Source organism: Fundulus heteroclitus, chromosome 18 (genome assembly GCF_011125445.2).
Source record: "Fundulus heteroclitus isolate FHET01 chromosome 18, MU-UCD_Fhet_4.1, whole genome shotgun sequence".
NCBI lineage: Eukaryota > Metazoa > Chordata > Actinopteri > Cyprinodontiformes > Fundulidae > Fundulus > Fundulus heteroclitus.
Genome location: NC_046378.1, coordinates 15,586,713 through 15,612,475, shown reverse-complemented (window position 1 = coordinate 15,612,475; position 25,763 = coordinate 15,586,713). Strand labels below are relative to the sequence as shown.

Sequence of the window (25,763 nt, the reverse complement as noted above, 5' to 3'; positions counted from 1 at the left end):
TGGACCCTCATCCCTGCTGTCAAGTGTGGTGGTGGATCTGTGATGGTGTGGGCCTTTTCCTCTTCCAAGGACTGGAAGAGCTTTGTCAGAGTGCAGTGCATCGTCAATTTTTTGAAGTTACCAGGAGTTCCCAAATAAAAATCTGATGGCTTCTAATAGTAAATAGAAAATGAGTTAATGGGTTCTTCAGCAGGAAAGATTTGGCCAAATCAGCAGAGAACTGCCACAAAATCAACTCTCTTGAGTACTGTCTGTAGACCAAAACAAGATGTGTATCAAGCTCCGCCTCTCTCTACCAGCTCCAGCAGCACATTTGCCAAGTCTGCTTATTATAAGCGACTTTGGGCTTCTTTTTTTCTAATGTCGCTTGTAGATTCTGTGAGTTGCGTTTTTTTGGACTTGTTTCTGAAAGTGAAGTTGCTTATTTGGGTTCTAAAATAAATGATTATCAGCAAGTTATACAGAGACTAGCTTACACTGCCACTCTACAGACACCGTGAGTATAACTGGCTGAAATATCCCTCCGGCTCTCTGCGTTCACACGCTACAACCCATAGACAAAATATACTAGACACCTCACGCTGGAGCGCATCTATATGGGCTGGGTCTTTTCTACTCTAGGTTGACATAGGAGCCGACGGGAGTTAATGTAGAGGGAGCAATTTTGCCCATATTTTATGCAGTTTATGGTTGCAATAACCGGTGATAACTGCTGACAGTAGATTACGCGGTGCAGATCACCATTTTGAGCGGAGATTGATTCTGAAGATGAGTTTTTACGCACTGATAACATAGAAGAAACCCATTCCATAAACCATACTTTAATGCTTATTAATGTGTTGTCTCTGTATTTGAAGAAATAAGGCTGAATCACATTGCCAAATCAAGTAACCTGGAGTTAGTGTCAGCACATGCAAGAAGCTGTGCAAAACGGTTCTCTTTGAAGGATATTAAGCTCCTGCCAGTGTAAGACACGAATCACCTGGAAATTTTAAACCCTTTTTCAGGCTTTTAAAGAAAATGTGTATGAACGGCACCCATTTCCCCTTCTCACCTATCGGCTCGTATGCACATATTTGCAAAGGATAAAAGCAGCAGAACAGCATCACCATTCAGAGAAACATGTCTAGTAAAGAAGTAACTCATAATTTTATAATGCTGTTTGCAAGAGAATTATTTGATCTGATGGGAGTGCTCTCTGCCATTATGTGCCTGGCGGTGAGAATTAATAGGCAGGAAGTGGTTAAGCCCTGGGTGGCAGCTGAACACGTGAGCGCATGCGCGGCCGGCCCGGCTACGTAAACAAGAGACTGGAGAACAACACAGAGATACTGTGTGATGTTTAACCAGAGTCCATCTAAAAAGATACCTTTAGTTCTTCACAATTTAAACAATTTTTTAGTTCTTTCTATCTAAAATAATAAAAATTTTGGTTATTGCTCCTTTAAGGAAAATCTGACAAAATAACAAATGACTGGACAATCTAGAGAGGGTGAGCAAATAGTCAGAGATTCCTCTTTCTAAATCTAATTCTGCTAGTGGCCCATAAGCTGAAAGAACTTGACAATAATTTACTTTTTAAAATTTAGAATATAAAAATCATTTTATACAGGTTTTTATTTGCTCACCAATATGTTAATGAAACTATCAAAGCAGCTTTATTTTTTTTCTTGGTCTAGGAAAGGCATGTGTATTCTCAGCAACAAGTACAGGATGTGGGCAAGTCTTTGAAAACACTTGCCATATTTAGACAAATTTATTGACTGAGGGACACTTTTTGTGGTCCTACTTTCTACAACATTTAAATTGAAGCAAAAAAACATTATCAATGCAAGACAAATGTTTTGTGTTGTATGTACGGTATAGTTTCCATTTAAAGGAGTTTTTTTTTTATTTTAACTGTCAATGTTTAGAAAGCTTTTTAGAAGGTTTTGATTTCTGTCTATGATCTAGTGGATCACCTTTGTACATTTCTTAAATTGCTTAAATCATTCAGAGGCCTACAAAGGTCCCTTGAGCTGCATTTTAGACATACCTCCAACTTTAGGTTCAAATCTAGTAAAATGCTATATTAAAGAGGACTAAATACTGTGCTTCTGGCAAAAAGGGTTATGCAAAGAACTGACAGCAGGGTCCCAACCACAAAATGATTCTTTCTTAATGTGGTATCCCCCCTCCCTCTTCAGAATAAATACACTCATTCTAAAAGTTGTATTTTTGTAAAATCTGAATAACAAAAAAAACAAACAAACAAAAGAGGAAGGTTTTGGGCACATTTCTACATAGGGGAGCCAATACATGAATCCACATCTGGATGTCTGTGTTGCCTGGTATAAATGACCTAAAACGTGACGACTGAGCAACTTGCAGCATTAGAGTGTTGAATATCCATGAACTTTACAGCTGTGATTTGCAGCACAATCATGCTTGGAAAACTACTGCACTGATTGGGTTACATTTTGGATGAGGAGCCATTTTGATGTCCAGCTTTGTTTTAATGTATTTTTTCTGGCTTGTAGAAGTATAACCGCATGCTAAATCTCATTTTCTCTGCTGAAATCCAGTCTGTAAGCGAGCCTTGGCTTCTGGAAGCTGGGATGGGAGAGGTTAGAAGAAAAGTGACAGATGAACACTTTCCCACATTTGTGAAGACATTTGAATTGCTGCCCTTCTGTCTCGCTGCTACTGACTGGTTGCATATCTGCCTGCAGGCACGCACCTTGCACATGCTGACCCTTCAAATGTCCGTCGCTGCTGCCAACTCTCACAGACTGCCCGTAACCCTCCACCTCTTAAAACAAAAGGATCTCTTCCTGAGCAATTAGAGGGAGACTGACGCGCACAACCACACACGTATGGGTTGTGTTTTCACCACCTATGCGTGCAGAGAGTGTCTCATCCTGAAATACTGCTAATCTACAAATAGACGTCCTGACTCTTCAGACACCTCTCCTAAACACTTCCTCTCTGCCTTCCTGAGTTTCCAGCTCCCTTTCCTCTGTAATGCGTTTGGGGTTCGAGGTTTTATCCGCCGCAGCAGAATTCCCCTCAGCAGCCGGAATGCCAGGAATGCTCAGGAAAGAAAATGGCCACGCCGCCGCAGCACGATCTGAGGCTATCTTTGATGTGTTAGAAGGTGACTGATGAGGGGAATATGTGTCTTGAGGTGTGTGGATGCACAAACGCACAGAAGTCACTGTGTATTGGAATTGAATTTGAGGGGAAAAAAAGCTACACTTTGCACATATAGAACAGATTGGGTCCTTAGATAACATGGAGTGAATGTTTTTGCGTAAAATTTGTAAAATTCAGACCTGAAGGGTTTTAGTTAGCCTGATTTCACAACCCAGACTGTATTTTGGTGTAAACTTCCTGCAACCTTCCTCTCTCCCTTCTTCCTCCTGCCTCTCGCTCACTCATCACTGCATCCTCCTGGCAGAGAATTTGCCTAAAGTCTCTAGAAACAGTCAATAACCACAAACAACTGCAAATGTGTGCATATGAAACATGAGTACAACAGAGAAAGTTTAAATAAAGATGGGGTAAGCTTTGTTTAACTTAAGTCAGACTGGCATACAGAAAAACGCTCTGAAGCCTAAAGTAACGTTCGGCACAATTTGTTTTATTTCTCTCAAATGAGGTCTTTGCTGTTTAGTTTTAAAGAAAGAAGAGTGATTTGACTTAGGCAAAAGTATTCACACCATTTGGTCTTTTACATATTTTGTCTTGTCAGAACCACAAATTTCAAGGCAGTTTTGTGCGATATTATGAAATACACCAACACAGAGTCCTGCAAAGTCGGTAGGAGGAAGGGAAGCAAAGAAAAAAATGAACTATGGCATGCCTAAGTTCATCCCTTTTTAATGTCGTACCCCTAAATAAAATACATTTTCCTTCAAAAGACTCCAAATTAGTAAATAGAGTCCACCTGTATATAATTGAATCTCACTTTAAATGTAGATGCTGATGAAAGCCTTAGGGGTTCGTTAGAGAATATTTGTGAATATTATAAAGGCAGGGCAACACTGCAAAAGAGATTAAGGATGAAGATGTGGTAAAATGTTTAACACAAGATTAGGTCCACAGTTTGGGTGGAATAATCTCTTAACATGGCGATGATTAGGTCAATTTTCAAGTCTGTTATAACAATGGCTCTCTTCTTATCATGCTCCTATATAGGCCACAGTCATAAGATGCCCCAATTGCAGTTTACCCAGTCAGTGTGTTGGACACAGCAAACATTTAGAAGGAGATACTTAAGCCGTGAGATAAATATAACACTCCACATCACAGATTTTGAGATTTTAAGTGCAAAAAAAGTTGAAATCCAAGTATCCCTTTTCTTTCACTTAACAGTTACACAAAATCTGTCTTGATCCATCACAAAATCTCCCAAAATGCATTAAAGTTCATGGTTCTAACATGACAAAATGTGACAAAGTTTGAAGGGTGTTAATACTCAATTGTACACTACAGACCCGGTACATTGCGTTAAGAAGTAGCAGGAACAGAGAAGGTTTAAACAAACATGACATGTTTGATAAGAAGATTCTGTGCATTTATATGGAAAACGGTGATCTGCACTCAGAGAAAGGGATTTACTTTCTGAAGCAAATGTCCTTTTGTACAATACGAGCTGCAGTGCATCAGTCAAGTCGTTGGCCTCTTCTCTGCTGCGTGTTTGTCAGCGGTGCTGTTTGGTATATGGAGTCCGTCGCGAAACGGGGAAAGGAAATCATCCATCAGTTCTAGACGCAAGAGCCTGAATCAGGGTCTCAGCGAGGGGGCTGCAGGGGACACGCACACTCGCACGTTTCATGATGCGAGAGGAAAATTTCGTCAATTACCCAGCGCACCCGCTGCCTCTCCTGGGGTTTGTATGGAGTGGTCTCCGGGGCGTACTTCAGCACCTGAAGCAGACAAAGGAAGAAGTAAAGATGGATCAAAATGTAAAAGCCACGTCAAACAGATAGCACCACAATGTGACAACAGAATTGATTTGCTTTTATGTTGCTGTGTGAAAAAAACTTGTAGTTTCATCACAGAAATATGCCTATGCATTTCAGCAGCAAAAGGCCTAAAGAAAAGGAGCGAAATACAAAAAAGAAAGATGTTGTGGCATGCAAGAGAGGTGATTTATTTTCTAGATTTCATACAGCGTCATGCTAGTGGGCTCATCTATGTCGGGCAGATATTAATGAAGCGGCTGGCTGGCTGCTTGCACTGGAGTCCTCACAGCCCTTCTGCTGGGTGCACCTGTCCATCACCGATGTGTTCAGAGGGACTCCTCTCTCTGAGGGGAGAGAGCTCTGCCCAGGCTGGACTCTCACTGCGCTTTTCTCTCAAACTCATTAGAAATAACATTAGGACACCGTTACAGTCGTGTTCTGAGAGATCACCTTTTAACTGCACCGTGTGCAGGGATCTGTCAAACACCACTGACCAAGCAGAATAAATAACCTCACTCCAGAGGATGGAAGCCATGCTGGCAATTTTTAACTGCAGGAGATTTTCCACAGGGGCTTGGTGTTGCAAAAATACTATCCAATTAAAGAAAGAAATGTAGTTTTTTTTTCTTTGTTTTCTTTTGTTAATAGGGTTCTGTGAAGCTGTTGTCTACACTCTGAATCTTACCAGCAGAAGATAAATAACTGTGTGAGTTACCTCTTTTTGGACAATTAGAGAGAAATATTGATCAAATGTTTGAGTGAAAGGCTGGGATTTTGTCTCTTGTTAAATCAACCAAAATCCAAAGCAGCCCTGTAGTGATTCTTGCAAATAGTATTGCAGTATATTGATCTAATATTTGTATTAGATGTTTATGTGCTCAGAAGACTGTGTTTGTCTGCAGTGCATTGTGCATAACCTACAGTGTGAAATATTTTTTTTGGTTTCCGAACAAATCATGCTACATTAACTTTCTAAAGTAACAGGTAAAGTAACGTGAAAGCCAAAAGCTTGAAACTAGTTCAAGCTTAATTCATTTAAATGATTTATTTTTAGGGCTGGGCAAGTTAACGCGTTAATTTCGCGTTAATCCATTAGACTATTAACGGCGATATTTACTTTAACGCGCGTTAACGCATGTTGCTCACATGCTTTTATTTTGTGAAGGTCTGTTGCTGCGGTGTAGGGGTTTGAATCAGAACAGTAGCTGGCGATAATGCGCCAATAACCTCGCTGTCAGCCCTGCCTCGGATTCAAAGAAGAAGAAAGGTGCTGGCCGGAAAAAAACTAAGCTGACATGGGGAAGGCGGTGTTTCCCGCAGGAATTTGCTTAGGCGAGGCGGTGAGTTGGCGAACGGAACAGGTTTTGTGCTGAGCGGAGCAGGGTCTGCATCGATGCCGTCGGTGAAGTCGCTTCTCGTTTCAAAGTATCCATGTATTTTTGCCTGTTTTTCCCTGCCATTCACTATATGCACGCGAGAAAGCAACAACAAAAAACCGCGTGTCAACGTCAAATAAACGCAAGCAACGCAAGCATATCGAGTTAGCAAGCATTTCAGTTTAAAGTTCTTCCAGCAACGAATGTGCCAGAAACAAGTTTGTTGTAACCACTGCCAAGTTAAACTTTGGTATTGAACATAAAATGGTAATGCTGCTCCCTGCTGTTACCTCAGAAATTGCCTGTTTTTGGTAGATTTTTCCCCATAAAGAGAATTCCCTGTCAGTGGCAATAAGCTTTAATTTATTATTATTGCTATTTTTTGTTTTACATGTCTAAGTTGAGCTTTACACTAAATATGTGTTACTGATAAGTGCTACAAATGTTACAACACTTTTGTTCAAATGGCAGCAGAACATTAAAATAAAAGTGCTCTTTACACTACTTTTGAATTCATTCTTGGAGTTTGTAAATACAATGCGATTAATCATGATTAATCAGGCAAATTATGCGATTAATCGCGATTAAATATTTTAATCGTTGCCCAGCCCTATTTATTTTATTATTTTTCTTATTTGATCTTACTTTCCCTTTTGCCGGTTCCTCTGGCTAAGTATGCTTAATATTTTTATATGCATTTCATATCGTCCACTTCTTCACTTTAAAGTAGGAATGTCCGAGCTTGTCAAAACTGGTCAGTATTGGAGTCCCTGAGTAAATGTCACTCCTGATCCCTGTGGTATGTGTAATGTCTGGGATTTAGTCACACATGGCCCGATTGAGCCATTTCATACCATTTTCTTTTCAATCAGTGCCTATTTTCATGTTTCACATTATTTATTTGAAAAATTAATAAACTAGCGTTTGAAAATTATGTTGTCAGGTCCAGACAGTAAACAATATTTTAAAGTGTAATACATTTACAGAATACCAAACGATGAAGAAGAAAACTAAAGGGCATTTAAATGCTTGTAATGGAGTTGTTTTTAGATGGCAAAAAGCCATATTGTATCTAGTCTGGCTCTTACTATCCATCAACTTAAGCCATAGACATAACTATCTCCTATCCCTTCAAACTGGTCATTCAAGATTTCAAGTAATGGTTTGAAACTACTGCATCAAATAATAAATACATAAAAACAACAACAATAATGAAGTACTCATTCTTAGTTCAAGTACACTGTACTTTCACAGCTTTTTTTCCAACTGTAAACTTCATATTATAAACTCTGTCATTAAAGACAACATAATCAGTTGAAATCGATCCGGTGACATTTCTTAGGAATTTTGTTTTACAATATAAAATGCAGCTAATCTACTTAAAAAAAGCAGTTTAAAGGATGAAAATGTACAAATGTGTAGCAACCCCCCCCCCCCCCCAACTGCTACAAATAACTAACTGCACCAGAAACCCTGCAGTATTCTATCACTCTTTAAAACCTTCTTTTTCTGTCTTTTGTCGTTGTTGGGGAACCGAAGATGGTTCAGAAGATTCCCAGCATAGGTTCAGAGGAAAAAAAAAACTGAACATCCCCAAAAAATACACGGCACGGAAAGGAAACTTGCAGGCTTCACAGAAACATAAGAGTGCATCAGAGATTACATATCTCCTCTTAAAATAACATGAAAACTGGCCAGATGCTGCTCCATCACAAGGCTAATTCGGAGATGAGACAGACAGACAACCATGGATAGACACATTTAGGGCAATATAGAACGGCAGCTTTCTGGAAGGGGATGGGCGAATAGAAAACCCTGAAAAAACATAATCCTGTGCGCACCGAGACAACATGTAAACTCCACAGAGAGAAGACCCATCCAGAGGTTTGAAACCGGTACTGTCTGGCTGCAGGGCGACAGCAGCAACAACTCACAGCAGTTTTAAAGGTGAAGCACAGATTCCTCCATAAGTGATGCAGTGAATTTGACTACCACAGCTGGATGATGGAAATGCTTTCTGTGATTAATGTCAAGACCTTCCCAGCATGGAATCTGCTGAGTCAGTAATATTCGTGTCTCTTTGGGCGGTAAGTCATTGAAGGAAGCAGTTAGGACATCTTTGATGCCGTCAAGGAATCCAGAGGAAGCTGCCAATCTCCCACAAACAGATTCCCACCAGACAGATATTCTCGAGGATATGACATCTGACTGTTCGTAGAGAAAAATGCTCCTCTTTCATGCTCACACATTTTTTTGCGACTGTAGTCCACACATTTACATGCTAACACACTCACAGACAGAGAACAATTACAATTCAAATCCTACTTTTGTCTAAATTCCTATTGTGTGACTTTTAACTGCGAGAAGAGCCTGAGGCAGAAAGAGAGCCCCGTGGACCACGTTTCAATAATGAAGCTATACGAGAACAAAGGCACAAAGAGATGGAGGGAAGTGAGAGAAGCGGAATGAATGACAGGCTTAAAGAGCAAGAATGGTGCATCGCAAAGGGACAAATTGAAAATGGGAATTGGGAAGAATGAAAGGATGATGGAGGCCCAGAGAGAGAGAGAGAGAAGGGAATGGGAGATAGAATGCTTGAGAGATGGAGCGACTGGAGGGAAATGAGATGTAGAGAAAAAGTGCCAGACTGGTACGCTGTTGCCTTCGCTGTTGATGCAGCGCCGGCCTCTACACGCTCAGCTTCTTCTTCCTTCTCCTCTCACATCCAGCATCTGAATCTATTTCTCCTTTTACCCGCTCTCTTACTCTCTCACAATCCTTTTAAGTTGCTCCGAGAAACTCGCTCAAGTGTGCATAAAAGTTAAATAGAAGTCCCACGTTTAGAAATCCAGAGGAATGTTGTTACAAAGTGGTAAAGCACCAGCAGAAAAAAACCCCAGAAACCTTTGCAGATCTTCCTCAGGTTTTTAATGAGCACTGACATATTTACGCGCATCAAGTGTGTATATGACCGATTGGTTTTATCCATTAAGAAGGCAAAAATTTTAGAACTTTTACTTATATTGCCATATTTGGTACACCCACAATCCTTTGCCCTCAAATATACATTAAGAGCCAGCATTTAACTGAAATTACAAGCACATCTCAACAAAACAGTAAGAACTAAATTTATTTCAGTAATCAATCAAAAACTGAAACTCATAAACAGTTGTTACAGGCACGTTGATATATTTCACGTGTCACTTTGATTATGGCTTAAAAAACTACATTCAGTGGTGACAAAAAAAAGTAAAAGATCAAATTAAATAAGCCAATAAAAATGTTTCATAAAGTTTTACTAATATTAAAGTGGCAATAAGCGAAATTTCATTATTTTAGATAGTTAAAATAGTTTTGTGAATTAACTAAAGGTATCTTTTTAGATGAACTATGGCAGACCTTTTAACTAGAAGTCAGAGCTCACCTTAATTTTACATAAAATGTTTTTCAAATTTTTTCATGCTTTTGCCATTTTTTAAATCTATATAATTGCAAGTGTGATTAAAAAAGGAAAAGCAACAAGACAAAATACAATTTTTGATGCAGCTCACTTGTGGGTTGTGCTATATTTTGAACAGGCCCGTGGGCACCACATGTGGTCCTTGGGAGCTACCACGGGCACCATGTTGGTGACACTGAGCTATATTATACACTGGAGTGCTGATTTTGCCGAAAAACTGAAGTCACTGGCCACCATCTTGCTACTCCCTACTCTCACAGAATCCCATAGGATTTGGTTGCAACAACAAGCAGTTTTCTGACTGTGTGAAAACGTTTCACAGGTAATTCTACAGTCAGTGGATGTACTAACACTATCAACTACTAGGAAATTAGGTGTTGAAATATTTTACACGTTATTCATATTAAAAGTATATATATATATATATATATATATATATATGTATATATAAGTATGTTTATATGTATATATGTATATATATGTATACATATATGTAAATATATGTTTTTGTATATTGTTATGTATATATTCATACATTTTATATATATATATATATATATATATATATATTTAAATAAATAAAATGCTAAATATTTCAGCACATGACTTTCTCAGTACTAGATAGTTTTAGAACATAACATAAAAGTATGTGGCATTTGACATTTTAAAAGCCCCCCCTGAACATGAGAAAATCATCGTTATCCGATGCTGTAGCGCACATATTCCCTAGTTACTGGAGGAAAATAGGGAGTACCAATATGGCGGCTGGTGGCTTCAAAGCGACTCGTTCTAACAGCGGGCGATTAGCACTCCAGTGTATATTATAGCTCAGTGGTTGGTGACCCCTGGACCATGGTATGATGTCACACAGCATCTCGCTGTGTTGGTCTCCGGAATTTTGTTTACATAGCTGGGCTGGCTGCGCGTGCATGAACGCTCATGTGACTAGCTGCCACTCAGGGCTTAACCCCTCCTTGCCCACAAAATGCCAGCGCCAGAACAGTGTTGCGTAGCCACACGATGGCGGAGGGGACGCCCAGTGGACCACAACCTTGTCTTTCTAACAGCATTACAAAGTTATGAGTTACTTACTACTTCACCAGACATCTTCTTCTGAAGGGTGATGCTGTTTAGCTGTATTTTTATCCTTTGCAGATATGCACATAGGGGGTGACGGGTGAGCAGGGGAGGGGGAAATGAGGTTGCAGCCTGAGTGGAGGTAGAGAGAAGCGTGGCTTGATACACATCTTGTTTTGGTCTACAGACCGTGCTCAAGCCCCACCTGGTGGTGAAACATCACTTACTGCTGACTGCTTCTGATCTGAATGACTTAACATGTGAATGCATAGTCAATACTTGGCTCTATTTGCATGAATTACTGCATCAATTCAGCATGGGATGGAGAGTTTTAGTCTGTGTTTCCACAAAGGTGCTCAGATAGCCTACAGTAGAGTGCATTGACAACTGCATTAAGCTCGTCCACATTCAGGGTTTCCCTTACCATACTATAAGCACGGCATGCCGCCAAGAGAAGACACTTCTGGCGTCTCCGGTTCAGGAGTGGTTTAACACAATGAATGTGACAGTCCATCTCTATGTGGTAGTTTTTCAAGAACTGTCTCCAGCCACAGCTGAAGCCTTGTGACTCTTACCCAATAGTCTTAGTTGGCCTTTGCTTTACAATCCTTTCAATTTGCATTTGCGCTCTTCTAAATCAAATGTGCCTTCCCACTAAACATTCCTTTAATATGCTTGGATACTGCAGTCTTTAAACAGTCAGCCTCTTTAACAATGAGCTTTTAAGGCTTTAAGCCAAAGTCGGCTAATTTAACAGAGTAAATGCTCAAAATATATCACTTTGTGTGTCGAATGTTTCAAAATGAGTCATTTGAACTAAATTACTGAAATAACTTAACATTTCAATCATCCTTTAATTTACAGTATGGGGATATGATAATAAAGCATTGATGTTTTGAAAGTGAAAACTAAAGACTACTGTACGTTTGCTAGTGCCAAAATAATTTCAGATTGGGGAGAAGCACCTTCATAAATCATCTTGATATTTAATTTAACAGCTGAAGATGGCAGAAATCCATCTTCAGCATATGATAGGAAATTTGTACAAATTATAATTTAGCAGTCTTATTCAATCAGCAGGGTCTTTTCTGAAACAAGAACCATGTTGATTGCAATATATGTTGCTGGAAGACTCGTTCATTCATTGTTAATGGAGATGTCAAAGTTAGCCAAGCCACATGGACTGTTGCAACCTCATATATCACAACAGATGTTCACTTCTAACTGTGGTGCGATAACAGGGCCGTTAGTCCCCGTGCTCATTAGCAAACATGATGCATTCTCGATTTCAAAAAGAATTTAAAATTGTTGCTGCCGACCTGTCCGATGTGCACCTAGTCTTCCAGCCTGTGACAGCTGGGATGTACTCTATATTAACTGTGCTCGCTGACAATGATTTTCAGAAGGGTTCCTGGGCCCCTGCGTCTATTTCCACTATAGAGCCATGTTTGTTTTTAAATGCAGTGCTGCCCAGCTCTCTGCAGCACTGCCCAGAGAGCACATCTATTCAGCAGTGCTTTTCAGCTCAGTTCCATGCATTAACGACATATCTGCACTATCTGACTCTCTTAATAGCAATATATTGTGCAAATAAATAACTCATAAAACGTATCCATCTCTCATCTGAAAATAAACATTTTAACTGATTGGATTATTTTCAGTCAGTGTTAGAAGGTGCAGTGAATCTTTCACCTCAGAACAGATCGTCCTCTATTGGGATTCTCTTTGAGCTTGTCCCAATATGACATCAAACTGAAAATACATTTATTCTGCACTCTTTTTGTTGAGCAGGATAAAACCATTAGGCTTCACTAAACTCAGGTTTCTGTATGATTCCATGTCTGGAGAGTATTTAACAGTTTTTATCAGACTTTTACATGCACTGCTCACATACATGAATTTCATCTTGCTTTTGTGAGTTGAATTATTTTTTTCAGACATATTTTTCCGTGATGGAATCAATAAATATGTATGTATGTATGTATGTATGTATGTATGTATGTATGTATGTATGTATGCATGTATGTAAATATATATATATATATATATATATATATATATATATATATATATATATATATATATATATATATATATATGTATATATGTATATGTATATATATATATATATATATTTTTTTTTAACAAGACATTGATGCACGACTGTGGACTTATTGGGGTTTTCTCTATATTATGCACATCAATTTTATGTACAGGCTCAAATATATACGCAAACCAACTAAAATACAGGTTCAAATGTTCTTAAAATGGTTGCATTTCAACAACAGACTATCTGTAGCCCTCGACAAAAAATCATTTAAATTGGTTGCAGTCTGAGTACAAAACCAACTTTAAAACATAAGCCACAGATTTTAATGGTTGGGTCATTCCAAAATCATCTTTTAGTCTGCTACACATACCAAAGCTATTTTCGAAAGCGTGGAACACTGTCCTTATTTTGATCATCAGTTGAATTGTGGTAAAGGTAAATAATTGGAATGTTGTCATTCCAAATTATTCTACCCACTTTGGGAAATTCACAAGTACCACTGACATAAGCTGACCCTTAACATGAGTTAAGGGTCAAGCTTCAGCTTGACTTTGTCAAACACACTTGTCATTGAGAAATAGCTCAATATTTGGTTAATCTAACCAAATATATTTTCCTTAAGAAGGCATCAGCTTTGTCCATGTAAGCATCTGGTCCCAGACGTGCATCAAAACATGTTTAGGAGTGCAAAGAGCAGACCAACACCAAGCTTCCTGATTCCCAAAGCTTCAACCTGAACAATGTTGAATATTTGTGGACTATATTCAAAAACCAGATCTATACCTGAAAACCAACCAATGTAACAAAATGCTACAATTTCTGATATGATCAAATATCCAGTAAGAAACATAGCAGAAGCTTGTTGGTGGTTAAAAAAAGTGGCTATTTCACCATGTTTTAGTGTGTGTGTGTGTGTACTATATACATATTTTAATGTGTTTATATGCATCCATTTATATATTTTTTAAATTAATTGCAGATGTTTGCTGTCCAATCATTCCATCCAGTTTGACAAAATCTTTGAAAACCTGAAACATTTATGTCCATGACAAGGAAATCTCACCTTCTGAACAAAACCTTACCATGAAAAGAGTAATTAAGCACACTGTCTTCCCTTTTTTATTGCAGTTACATCGTGGTTCAGCTGTGAAAGTTTGAATTGTATATGTGAGGACATATTCCTGTTAAAAAAAAACAACCTACCTCATGTAGTTTTGTTGTGGTTTTGGAGGGCTGACAGGTACAGCCCGTGTTCCAGTTGTTGGTTCCACAGCCACAGTTGCCACCGCAGCGTTTCACCAGCAGGCATCGAGGGAAGAAGACAGCGTTGGTGATCTTCAGCTCCTCTCGCAGGTTCACAGAGTAGTTGCGAGGTGTACAGCTGTATCGCTTGACTTCGTCATGGAGACGATTCAGATCGACTAGACATTAAAAAGAGAAAATAAGAGGAAAAAAATCCCATTATTTGCTGTAAGTCAACTTTGCACCCTCAACTATTCTAAGCATTAAGAAAAAATAAATCCAGTAAAGAAGGCTACAATCATGCTTCACCAACACTGAAGCCTGTGTGACCTATACAATTTTCAAACTCTAAAAACAGAGACCATTGCTTCCAGCACACACAAAAATCCTGAACACAATAACCATCTATTTATTGTTTTAAGATTTAACTACGGATCTCAACCCACAAACCTCTGGCAGTTTCTTTTTTCCAAAATACATTTTGTATTAACATGTCCCAGCGACTCTGTTACCTTACTTACAGTATGTTGTTTAGTGTTTTGTCGAATATTATTGTTTAAGGGGCAGAGCCTTGTTCAATCCTGCTTCTCTTTCTTTTATCAATCTCCTCATGGAGTCTGGCTCTGTCTGTCGGTTCTTCTTGTTGAAAAAGATGTTCATTGCTCCCCACTGTTACTAAGTAACAGTCATTTTTGTAAAATTGCTAAAAAATAAAATATATCAAGTCTGCAAAAAATGGAACGTTTATCTACACTATTTGTTTGTTTGCACATACCCTTATCTTTTTTTCACTTTTAAAAACTTTAAAACAGCTGATATAAATACATGCAATCACAACGACCTAAGCAACAGCTGCTTTTAATGTGCATAACACAACAGCTAAAAGCAAATGCTTGCTCTTGCAACATTGTGAAGGCATACTGTATGCTCAAGAATCGATCATAAGAAATGGCTGGAAGGTGTAAAGTCCTTTTTTTGTTAGGAGGACAACTGCAATAACCTCTGATGGCACGGATGGTTAGATGAATAGATGAAAGACAAGACACTATAGGACAGAAATGAAGCAGAGCAGAGAGGGCCTAATTCATCAAAGATCAATCTAATGATTCTGGCCTTTCTTCTTGTCATCAGTCTGCAGCGAAATTGCCTCATTTGTGCACATAAGGCCCACCGCTTTGGCTCACGACTAATTTCAGGGAGGTGAAAGGGATCAGATACAATGATGGGAATTATATGTTTTAAGAATTTGTTCAGATAGGAGGAAAAAAGGAAGAACCCTAAAGCAACACATTAGATAGAGTAGAGTAGTCCTTCACTGTCCCACAGGGGGGGAATTCAGGTATATCAGCAGTAACAATAGAGGAAAAATACTGTACTGTTATTAAAAATGGCATACTCAGACTGACCTGAAGGTGTACAAAATGTGCACGTATAGTAAAGCATAGACAAACATGAAAGAACTAGCTACAAACAAAGGCAAACAAATGGCTTAAAAAGCTGTGCAATCAACAGTGGGGATGTAAATAACTGATTGAGTTTGTTGGTAGCAGTGATGGTTATAAAGTCTAACAGCTGCTGGGAAGAAGGATCTGCAATAGCGCTCCTTTGTCCACCTAGGATGCAGCAGTCTTTCACTAAAGGAGCTCTCCAGCTCTGTGGCAGCTTCATGCAAGGGGTGGGAGACACTATCCAACAGTGATGTTAGCTTTACACATCTCTCACTGCATTACTGTTAATATTTTTAATTTATCAAAATGCAAGATTAATATTTTGTTTCCCTTTAAAAAAAAACTTTGTGAAAAAGAGAGCGAGTGCCCTAAAATACTCTGAAGATAATCTAGCTCAACTAAAAATTTGAAGGACAGGTGGGACAGAAAACAACAAAGACAGAGGAGAAGACGGCAGCAGAAGCCCATAACTGTCCAGTCTCTGACTGTAGCGAGCAAGCAAATAATCATCACACTTCAGAGCAACTGACTTAAAGAAGCTCAACTAGCTTATAAAGCTTATAAAGAAAGGCCAGTTCTGTTCTGGGGAACCTTCTAAAACTTCTGGAGATATATTTGCAAAGAAGGAACAACCATAAGCACCGTCATCATCAGACTGTTGTACATCACAGAGTCTTCAATCACAGGTTTCTCCAGATCCGCTGTAAAACAGACCGGTACAGAAAATCTAGCAGTCATCTCCATCTACAACTACTCCCTGTAAAAAGCCCTGTAACATGAGTTACACCAGCACTTAATTCCCCTTCGGGATTAATAAAGTATTTCTGAATTGAATTTAACTGAATCAAACAGATGTTGGCATTTGTATTTGTAACGGTTGGTATTTTCAACAGTTGATAAAATAAGTACTCAGCAAGTATCCCACTGTCATATTAAAGCTGCAGTATATTAAATACACTAAAGACCTCATGTGTTTTATATGAGGATTTCAAATCATTTCAGTTTACTTACATAGTACAAATTACAAAAAAGTCACCTTAATTTGACCTCCTAACTTATAGATAATGATTGAACTATATAACTATTGGGATAATAACTATTGAAAGTAGATAATACGGTGCAGATCACCATCTTGGGCTGAGATTGGTTCTGAAGCTGAGTTTTTACTTGCTGAAACTCAATGAATGGACCATTATTTTATGTTTTTAAATTTTTTTATCGCTGTATTTCACCGACTAAGGCTGAATCATGTTGCCAAATTAAGTACCATGGAATTACAGAGTGCCAGCACATGCAAGAAGCTGTGGAAAACAGTTCTTTTTAAAAGGTCTTAAGCTCCAGCCCTAGTTTAAAGCAGGGTAGTGTACGGCACTGGAATGACCAGGAAATTTTAAAGAACACTTTTCAATTTAATTACATTTTATTTGTATAGTGCCAATTTATGATACATGTCATCTCAAGATGGATTCGTATCCATATCAGGAGCACAACTTTTAACGAAAAGAAAGGGGGGGGGGAGATGAACAGTAGAAAAAATATTGGCAAAGATTGCACCACTATTGCACTTAGAAGGGGATAACCATTAGAAACTGCAAAGAGCTATTGCAATGTTTGGATCTTTGTGCTTCATCAATCATTGTTGTCTATAGCTGCTTTGTCAGGATAAACTCTTTCTGTTTTTAAGGAGGTAATGTGTTACATGCTTTCAGTTTGAGTTTTGGCTGCAAAAGGAAACCTTTATAGCAAGAGCAGAAGAGAGGTAAGTGATCAAAGCCTTATTTCAAATGAATACACAGTGCAAAAGTAATAATTTCTCCTTGTTTGTGTATAATAAAGAAGATTCTCAATATTTATGTAAAAAAAAAAAAGACTAGAAGCTGAGCATAACATATGAAATATCAAGTATAAAGAATGCACATCCCCTGTCTTCAGGGTTTCCATGCTGTGGAAAAGTGGTGAGAGATGATTACTCCTGGTATGAACTACCAAAGTGCATTGTGTTATCTTTGATCACCAACAGAGGCACCAACTGAGAGGTAACATTAAGCGCTGACACGTAACAAGATAACTGAGAAGCCTGATAGGAAAAATGACAAGAAGAAGGAAAAAACTGTCAATTACTTTATTTCTATGGGACAATGTAACATTTTTGGTAACAAACTGTCAACAAAGGTGGATCAAGCAATCCCTCCCTAGATCCTTTACCGCTAACATTTAGGCAATAGTGATTGACTAAGTATGAACAATCCAGACTCTGAAGCTGTTCAGTATCGTGGCTTTGCTCTTCATTGTGCAGCCTTCATAGTGAAAATCGAACTCGCCACTGACCCAACCAAAGACCTTTAAAATATAATGTAGTTGAAGGCAAGTTTGTATATGTTGAACTTGTCTTTAGTCAGTGTGAGGTGAAGTTAAATCGTTCATTGTTCCTTATAAAGAGCTTTCTCACTGATGGAAAATATTTCAGCATTTCAAGATGTCATTTTGCTCGGAGTTATGTACAATAATTTTCTCCAACACATTATATGACAGTCACATTTTCAAAGGCAATATTTCCAGGGAACTAGACTAAGAGCTATGCTTACATGTACAAATGTTTCATGATCGAATTAAAATGTATCCAGATTAAATAATCTGATACAATGCCCCCCCCCACCCTACCCCTGCAAAAAAACAAAGAAAAACACAGAAGTACTTCCATTTTTGCTAAACAACAAAAAAAAGATAAACAAAGCAGTATTATGAGTTTTTCTTCCGAGCGCCCAGGCTGGAATTGCACGATGTTCTAATTATGGTTGAAATGTTACTGAGTAAACAGCAATTTTGAGCTCTTTTATTTTTTCAAACACAAAGGTTATATCGGCAGCGTCGACAGTTTTGCTTCCTGACGTATTTTGGCTACTTACCAACGCGGAAATACGTCACGTTTACATTGGGCGCACATGCGCACTCGGGTTAGTTTACCACATTAAGAAAAATTTGAGCCTGACAAGCATTTACATTGATGGGATCATCATGCAGCATAAACCATCCTTCTCATTTGGAATACAATTTCATCCCGATAGAGCTTAATTCGATCATCATATTCTGATTGGCTTGTTCGATCAGAATATGATATTCCGATCGGCCGTTTATTCCGATTATTTTTGTCCATTTAATAGGACAATCGGTAGCTAGTGTCTGACAGTATCAGATGCATCAAATGTAGACTGGAGCTATATTTACTTACAGCTGCTGAACCACTGCAACATAAGCCGTATGCTCAATATGGGGATGGTGTAAAACATTCAGTAGTGACCTAAGCCTCAAGAGAATTGTCTCTTGACAATTTGCTTTATTAGAAAGCTTATTGGGTTACAGTGGAAAAGTTATAAAGCAAAGTTTGTGCCAAACTCACGGAAAATAAATTACCAGTCTCAAAACGACGGCATGTCAATAATGGTAAAATTTGATAAATGTCACGCACAATTTTTCTTTGGGATTAAAGTGGAGAGAGGCCTTCATTTTATTAGCATATCACTATAAATTAACTTTTTAAGTGTTGGGTTGGACCCCCATATTCCTTCAGAAGAGCCTCCAATCCTTGTGGCATAGATTCAAGAAAGTGTCTGAAACACATTTGAACTGTTGCACAGTTGACTGGTATATATTTGTGTAAATCGGCCACTTCTCTACAGCCTATCTGAGCTCTTCTGGATTAAGATCTGGTCACTGCGGAAGCATTTGGAGCACAGAGAGCACATTGTCATGTTCAACAAATGAGACTGAGCTGATTTGAATTTTGTGACATGGTGCATCACCAAGCTGCACGAAGCCATCAGAAGATCTGTACACAATATAAAGAGATGGACATGGTTGGCAACAATACTCAAGTAATGCTGTGAAGTTTGAACAATGCTCAGCTGCCAATAAGGGGCCGTTACACCATCACTACAATGCGGAACCGTTGACCCAGGGCCAGATGGAGCCATACTTTTATGCCAATTTATGACCCTATAAATGTTGGATACGAATTCAGACCAGGCAACAATAAGGCTGATCTTGGATCTGTGTGAACAGTAGCCCATCTGCTTCAGGGTTCAACGTGTTCATCCAATAACTGTGTCTTCTATAATTTTTTTTGTAGGAGAGGTTATATGAACAAATGTTGCCTTTCTATCCTCTTGACCAAGTCTGTTCATTATCCTATGACCACAACAAGGATTCATTCACCTAACTCCCACTCACTGGATATTTTATATTTTTCAGACAGTTCTCTGTAAAGAGATACTTATTCCAACAGATCAGAAGTGTTTGAAATACTCACACGAGCCATGCTGGCGAAAAAACAACCATGAGTCAGTCATCAAATTTCCTTACACCGCCCTTTCTCCCCATTCAACAAGTCCTCCTCTCCAAGTCTACATAGAAGCAGAAATCCCTTGAGTTGCTGACATGTGATTGGCTCATTTGCTATTTTTGTTGACAAATAATTAAGAGAGAGAGAGTGGTGAGAATATTTTGATGGAAAAGAAAGGAGGAATCAGAAAAATGTGAGTTTATCATAATCAATATCTTCACAATTGCATGTTTTACTGGTACCTTTCATAATGCAAGTTTGAATAAAAACCTCATTTAACTACTCTTAACAATTAACATGGCATGTTAATTATAATTTCCATATAAAAAAGTATTAATTCCAAATTGCATTTATCTTAATCTTACATGTTTTGAAGGAGAGTATGTATTAGTAATTAAAATCTATCTGGACCTCAGACCAGAGCCTACATGTCACTGGAAATCACTTCCTTCTGAAATCTGAAGAAATGTTTCCTTTTTCCCCACAGAAGTAGATGCAAACTAAAATAAACCGTATATTTATTGTATTTTTTCTGTATTTTGCTCTAAAGCAACAGGGAGCTTTTTGAGATGGTGATCACCCAATATGTGGTGACAGAATGCAAATAACCATAATACAGATCTCTAGTATCTTGGTGCTGGCTTAGACTTCTCCAGCTGATACTGGGCCTGGTGGAAAATAAATGATTGTTACTCTTAAACTCTATCAGTCTGTATTTCAGAGCGTATATGTTTACACAAATATTTTAAGGACTGACAGAAGCAGCAAAGGTTGTACATGGGTGTCTATATGTGAGTATTGCCTGGGTGGGTGCGCTTCCTCACTTGCAGGGCTGAGGCTGTGCTTGTTTAAAGTAGTGTAATCTCAGAAGAGCAGTGGTGTGGAACGCTGTCAGACTGTGTAGGAGGGAAAAGGAACAAAAAAAAAGAAAAGTTGCAAGAAAGACTGTCACTCATAAAGGCAGCAACATGAAGAAATTGCTGTACCCCCTACATTAGTGTATAAGAATAAGTAGCTATTTTGTGCTGCAAACTGCAACTAAATATGCAAAGTATTATGTTTGACTTGAACTTATTCACATACACATGTAATATTGTGTTTAAAATGCATGCCAATTAATGTTATCGTCATGCAATCTGTCTCTGTGAAAACAAAGATGGGTCTGCACTTATGTGTGCCTTAATGAAAACAAAGTTAAGATGCTGACTGCAGCAGATTCCTGTGTTGCTGCACATGTTGAACTTCCAATTAGAGAGCTCAACATTGGTGTATTAAAAACCCATAGTGCCAACCCAGCTTAAAGCATCGCTGTAAAATGCATGAACTCCTCACATAGAAAGCTTTCCCATGCCACCAGAGCACACACATCCACTATTGAACATAAATAAATTTGCTGTCAGGTGCAAATATTTACTAAGGAACAGAACATCACTCAGTTAGACATACAGAAATAGAGTGCAGAGAGAAATATAAAGGCACAGCTGGAGGAGATGGAGTCTAAAGCACCAGCATTACAAGCAAATATTTTCACATAACATCTTTGTTGCAAGAATGTGTACAAATTATAATATTAACTTTTACAAAACCTCAGAGCAGACAAAGTGGCACAGAAGTGACTTGGACTGGATTTAAAGACTCGAGACTTGATCCAGTTTCGAGGTGTAGGACTTGAATCTTTATCTTATGTAATCAGGGGTGAATGTGGATTGGTAATCGCATAAGCGTCTCTGCTTTGAGTTAAAAATGACCCGTTGTCATTGTTACATTACACACAGAAAATGTGGCTTCTTAGTAATGTTTCTCAACGGTACATTCCAATAAAAGGAGTTAACAGCAGTTTCTAAGTTCATCTGGTTTTATTTAATGTTCTCATCAAGCAAGGCTTTACAGTGGGTAACCCAGAGACTGCATATCTGACAGAGATGTGAATATTCTTATGTTAGAAGTTTCATAAATTGGGAACTATTAACGGCTCATTGCAGGTTGTTTATGTTAGCGTTAGCTCTATAGTAACGACTACAAAAATGTCTCACAAAATGGACTAAATAATCTGTGGTGGCTTGCCAATACAGGGCGCTAGGTTGCTCCCCCCATTGAAATTGCAGAAAAAAAATAGGAAACATAAATTATAAAAAATTATAATAATTATCACATCTGTTCTCTCAAAACATGTCTGACTTTGATTTTCCCTATTCCATTGTGGGTTTATTTGGGGTTATTTGTTTGTGTAGGCCTTAACCATACATTTCAATGACGAGGAGTGCTGTGTGTATGTATATTCTTAAACTTTTGGCCTCTACGTGACTTCACGATGAACCCTAATTGGTTCCTTAAAGATTATCCTCATTGCGCAACTCTCTACACCCATGGCCAATCAGCACATTTTGTGTCATTCTTCATCTAATCTAATTAATTCATGATTAGACTCAAACAACAACAACAATGCAGGAGTTAATGGTGAAAGCAAATGAATATTTGGTCATTTACAGTAAAATTATTTCACGAGGCTTCTGCTGCAGGAAAAGCAACTAAATGATTTCAGACAGGACCAACCTGACCTAAGTAGAGTTAAGTGTCGGGTTGTAATCCTCTAGTCTCCAGACCCTACTACCCCAGAAAAAACTAAATCGCTAGCTGCTACTTATTAGTAATCATATCAGTAACATTTAATTATTAAAACAGCACTTTGATTTAAAGCAGCTAAAATTAAGATATTTACTATAAAATCAACCTAAATTGTTCTCATTTATCACCCAGGATGGAAGTAACATTCCTTATAAACAATCGTTTATATCCATCAACAATGACTTAGTCACGTTTTTATCCTTTTAAACCTAGAGATACGGTCCGGAACTACTTCGGTTCAGAGTGTGGTCCATGTTTACTTCCTGGTTCCTCAGCAATTCATATGAGATTTCCCTGGGTTGCCAAAACAGAGCGCATCATTTGGTATTTTATCTTGGTAAAAGAGGAGCAGCCTACAAACATAGAAGTCAGTAAGAGAATCAGACCAGAAACAGAACAGAATACAACATCATATTTTTATCCTGTGTCAGTAAAAATTCACAACAGCAACACACTGTTTAAAAATTACATATTAGATTGTTGTGATTGGCAAGTTGTTGTAACGATTTGAGACACAAGCTAACAGTATATTACTTTTAGCTCCTTTAAATCACCAGCTGAAACATTGCATCAAATAACACAGATATGTATCTAATGTTGTCACGATACCAACATTTGGGAATCAGTCCCGGTACCAACATGTATTTTGATATTTTTCGATAATTCAAATAAAAAGTGAAAATAACAAAATGCTTTGTAGATCAGGGCAGGATCAGCGGCAGCAGCTTTGCACATGTGTGATTCATTTGAAATATGAACACGCGGTGGACCTCTTTGCACCTTCAGCAGATGGGCTGCAGGCGGCGGCCAGGTAGCCTGGCCAGCCAGACTCAGTTTCACTTTCGCTTTGCTATACAATGAACTGACTGCTAACTTCAGCCGTATCAAAGAGAGTCAAAAGTAAATCTGGTTGGCCAGGCTAGCAGGCAGGACGAAGCACTGACTTCAGTGTTTGGAATGTGGGAGTGGGAGGGCTCGCAGCAGACCGAGCGCTGCTGTTACGTGTCAAAGTCTCCAACAACACAGAAAAAAGTCATTAGATTTGTTGCTAGTGGCTTTTCTGAAAAAAATCTTCAGAGGGTCTAAAAAGTAGCGACAAAGTTGCTGAGTTGGCAACATTGTCTCTCTCTTTCTTCCCGAAATCCCCCCCCCCCCCCCAAAAAAAAACAAAAAAAAAAAAACAACAACTTGCTCCTCGTCCTCTCAGCGATGTGCCCGCAATGTTGCGGGCTCTGTCGGCAGGGCTGCAAGTATTGGTACTATCCAAATGCTGTATAGCACTGTTTTAAATGCCACAGTACTCCTGTACCAAATTAGTACCAGTATACAGAACAACCCTGTGCTACAGAATCAATCCAAGTGTTACTGGAATGTCACAGCAATGTTTAAATTAGAGGTAGACCAATATATCGACCGGCTGATTTCTTTCTGTATCGGCATTGGGTTATGTTCATTAACATATTTAGCAGCCATACCTTCAGGACAGGACCGTTAATTGTACTAAATGTGACAGTAACGTTACAGCAAAAGTAATGTACCCAAGCCGGTACAAATGAAGACACTGAGTTTTAAACCCTTAATCCCAATACACACACGCACATTACAAAAGAGGGTGCATCAAAACCAACACATACTTCATGGACATGACATATTGTTTCACAAAAATCTACATAATTTCTTGCTGTTTAGACCCATATTAAATGTGCTTTTAGATACACCAACATGTATAGCAAGATAACAAATAGTGTGACAGTAGCTTTACATTGCAAGGCCATGGTACATCATACATCCTTGCATGCACATGGATGTGTTTTGCTTTTACACTCTCTCCCTTCCCAAGTCAACAGCAAGCTAAGGTTGGCAAAAAAGAAAAAAAAACTTCAGCTCCACAATATAATCAGCAAACTGCAAAAACAGGTCTGACACAGCAGAAAGAGATTAAATAGTTGATCCAACCCCATTAGCTATGTAAGAAAGCCAAATTCCTTCAAGGAAGATCAAGCAGGGATGTCCTGTCCATGCATTTTAACTGTCTTAGTTGGTTTTGGCTTGTTCCACAAAAGGTATCTGCACAAAATCAGGCTAAGGGTTTTGATTTTGTAGCTGTTGCGTTGCACATGCATCTACGTTGCATTGACAAAAACATTTTTATCCCACACTGCCATTTTTGCAGTTGGCCTGCAAAATGAATACATTTTCAGGAGATTTTTTCAGATTAGTAAACGGCATCATCAGGTGTCTTGTATAACGAAGCTGAGAAATGATTGCTTCAAACGATATAGATAATTATCCCTCTGCATGTTGCACTTTTCTGGAATTATTGCTCTTAAATATTAACCCCTCAAGTATTTTGTAGAATGCAGATTTGTTGCTCTTACCTTTATTCTGTCTGTTTGCCAGGTAATAGGACTTGGATCTGTAATATATGTAAGTTTGAGTGTAGATGCTTTCCAGGTCTTGTCTCCAAGTATCTGGGCTCAAAGATTTAAGGAGCTGTTCTATAGTGTCAAAGGTAGCTATGGTTCTGTCCAAGTCCTCCAGTGTCTGAGGAACCTCTGTGGCTGGCATCTTGTTTGCACCCACATCCTGCAAAAATAAATAAATACAATAAAAAAAATCATAGGTGGAAATGTAAAGATAAAATGATTTACTCTCAATCAATTTTCCTTTCCTGTTTTGGTTAATTCTTTATACAAAACATGCATTTTGAAGGACAATTAGTTTTATTGCAGTTTCTCTGTATGTCAACTGTAATTTCAAATGAGTCAGTGAGAGTCACTATTTCTACCATTTGCTCCTCTCACAATACTGTGAAGGTGAGTGAAAAAAGTAATGCCTTTATTTCAAATGTTTACCATATGAATGCCTGACCTCTGCATACTGTAGACATTCAAGTATGAGAGATGTTCTGATAAAACCACGCGAGCTGTGATTTAAATACTGCTGAGCACACAAATATAATGAGCTGACCTTTCAATGACACAAATCTTCATTCATTTAAATACATGGTCACAACAATTGTTTTGCACAACTATCTTTATTGCACTATAATCTTTGGTTTGCTTTTCATACAGCAGCCAGAGTGACGTACAATTCATGGCATCCTTCCCAATATGCTATTTGTGTTAATATTTAATGAAGCAGTCGTAGAGATAGACACATAATCTTCTTAAACGATTTTTACTGAGTTGAGCTCA

At 38.4% G+C, this 25,763-nt stretch overlaps 1 protein-coding gene across 2 annotated transcripts in view; it reads right to left on the bottom strand.

Moving 5' to 3' along the window:
• Positions 1-3,601: 3,601 nt before the first annotated feature.
• pdgfd (platelet derived growth factor d) overlaps positions 3,602-25,763 on the bottom strand; it is an 88,610-nt gene continuing 66,448 nt past the window's right edge. For both annotated transcript variants that reach the window (XM_012859317.3, XM_021314734.2), the window contains exons 5-7: positions 24,945-25,152; positions 14,116-14,333; positions 3,602-4,910 (exon numbers count right to left, since the gene is read on the bottom strand). In XM_012859317.3, coding sequence (XP_012714771.2) covers positions 4,776-4,910; positions 14,116-14,333; positions 24,945-25,152 — 561 coding nt within the window. In that variant the 3' untranslated portion in view covers positions 3,602-4,775. The remainder of the gene's footprint in view (positions 4,911-14,115; positions 14,334-24,944; positions 25,153-25,763) is intronic.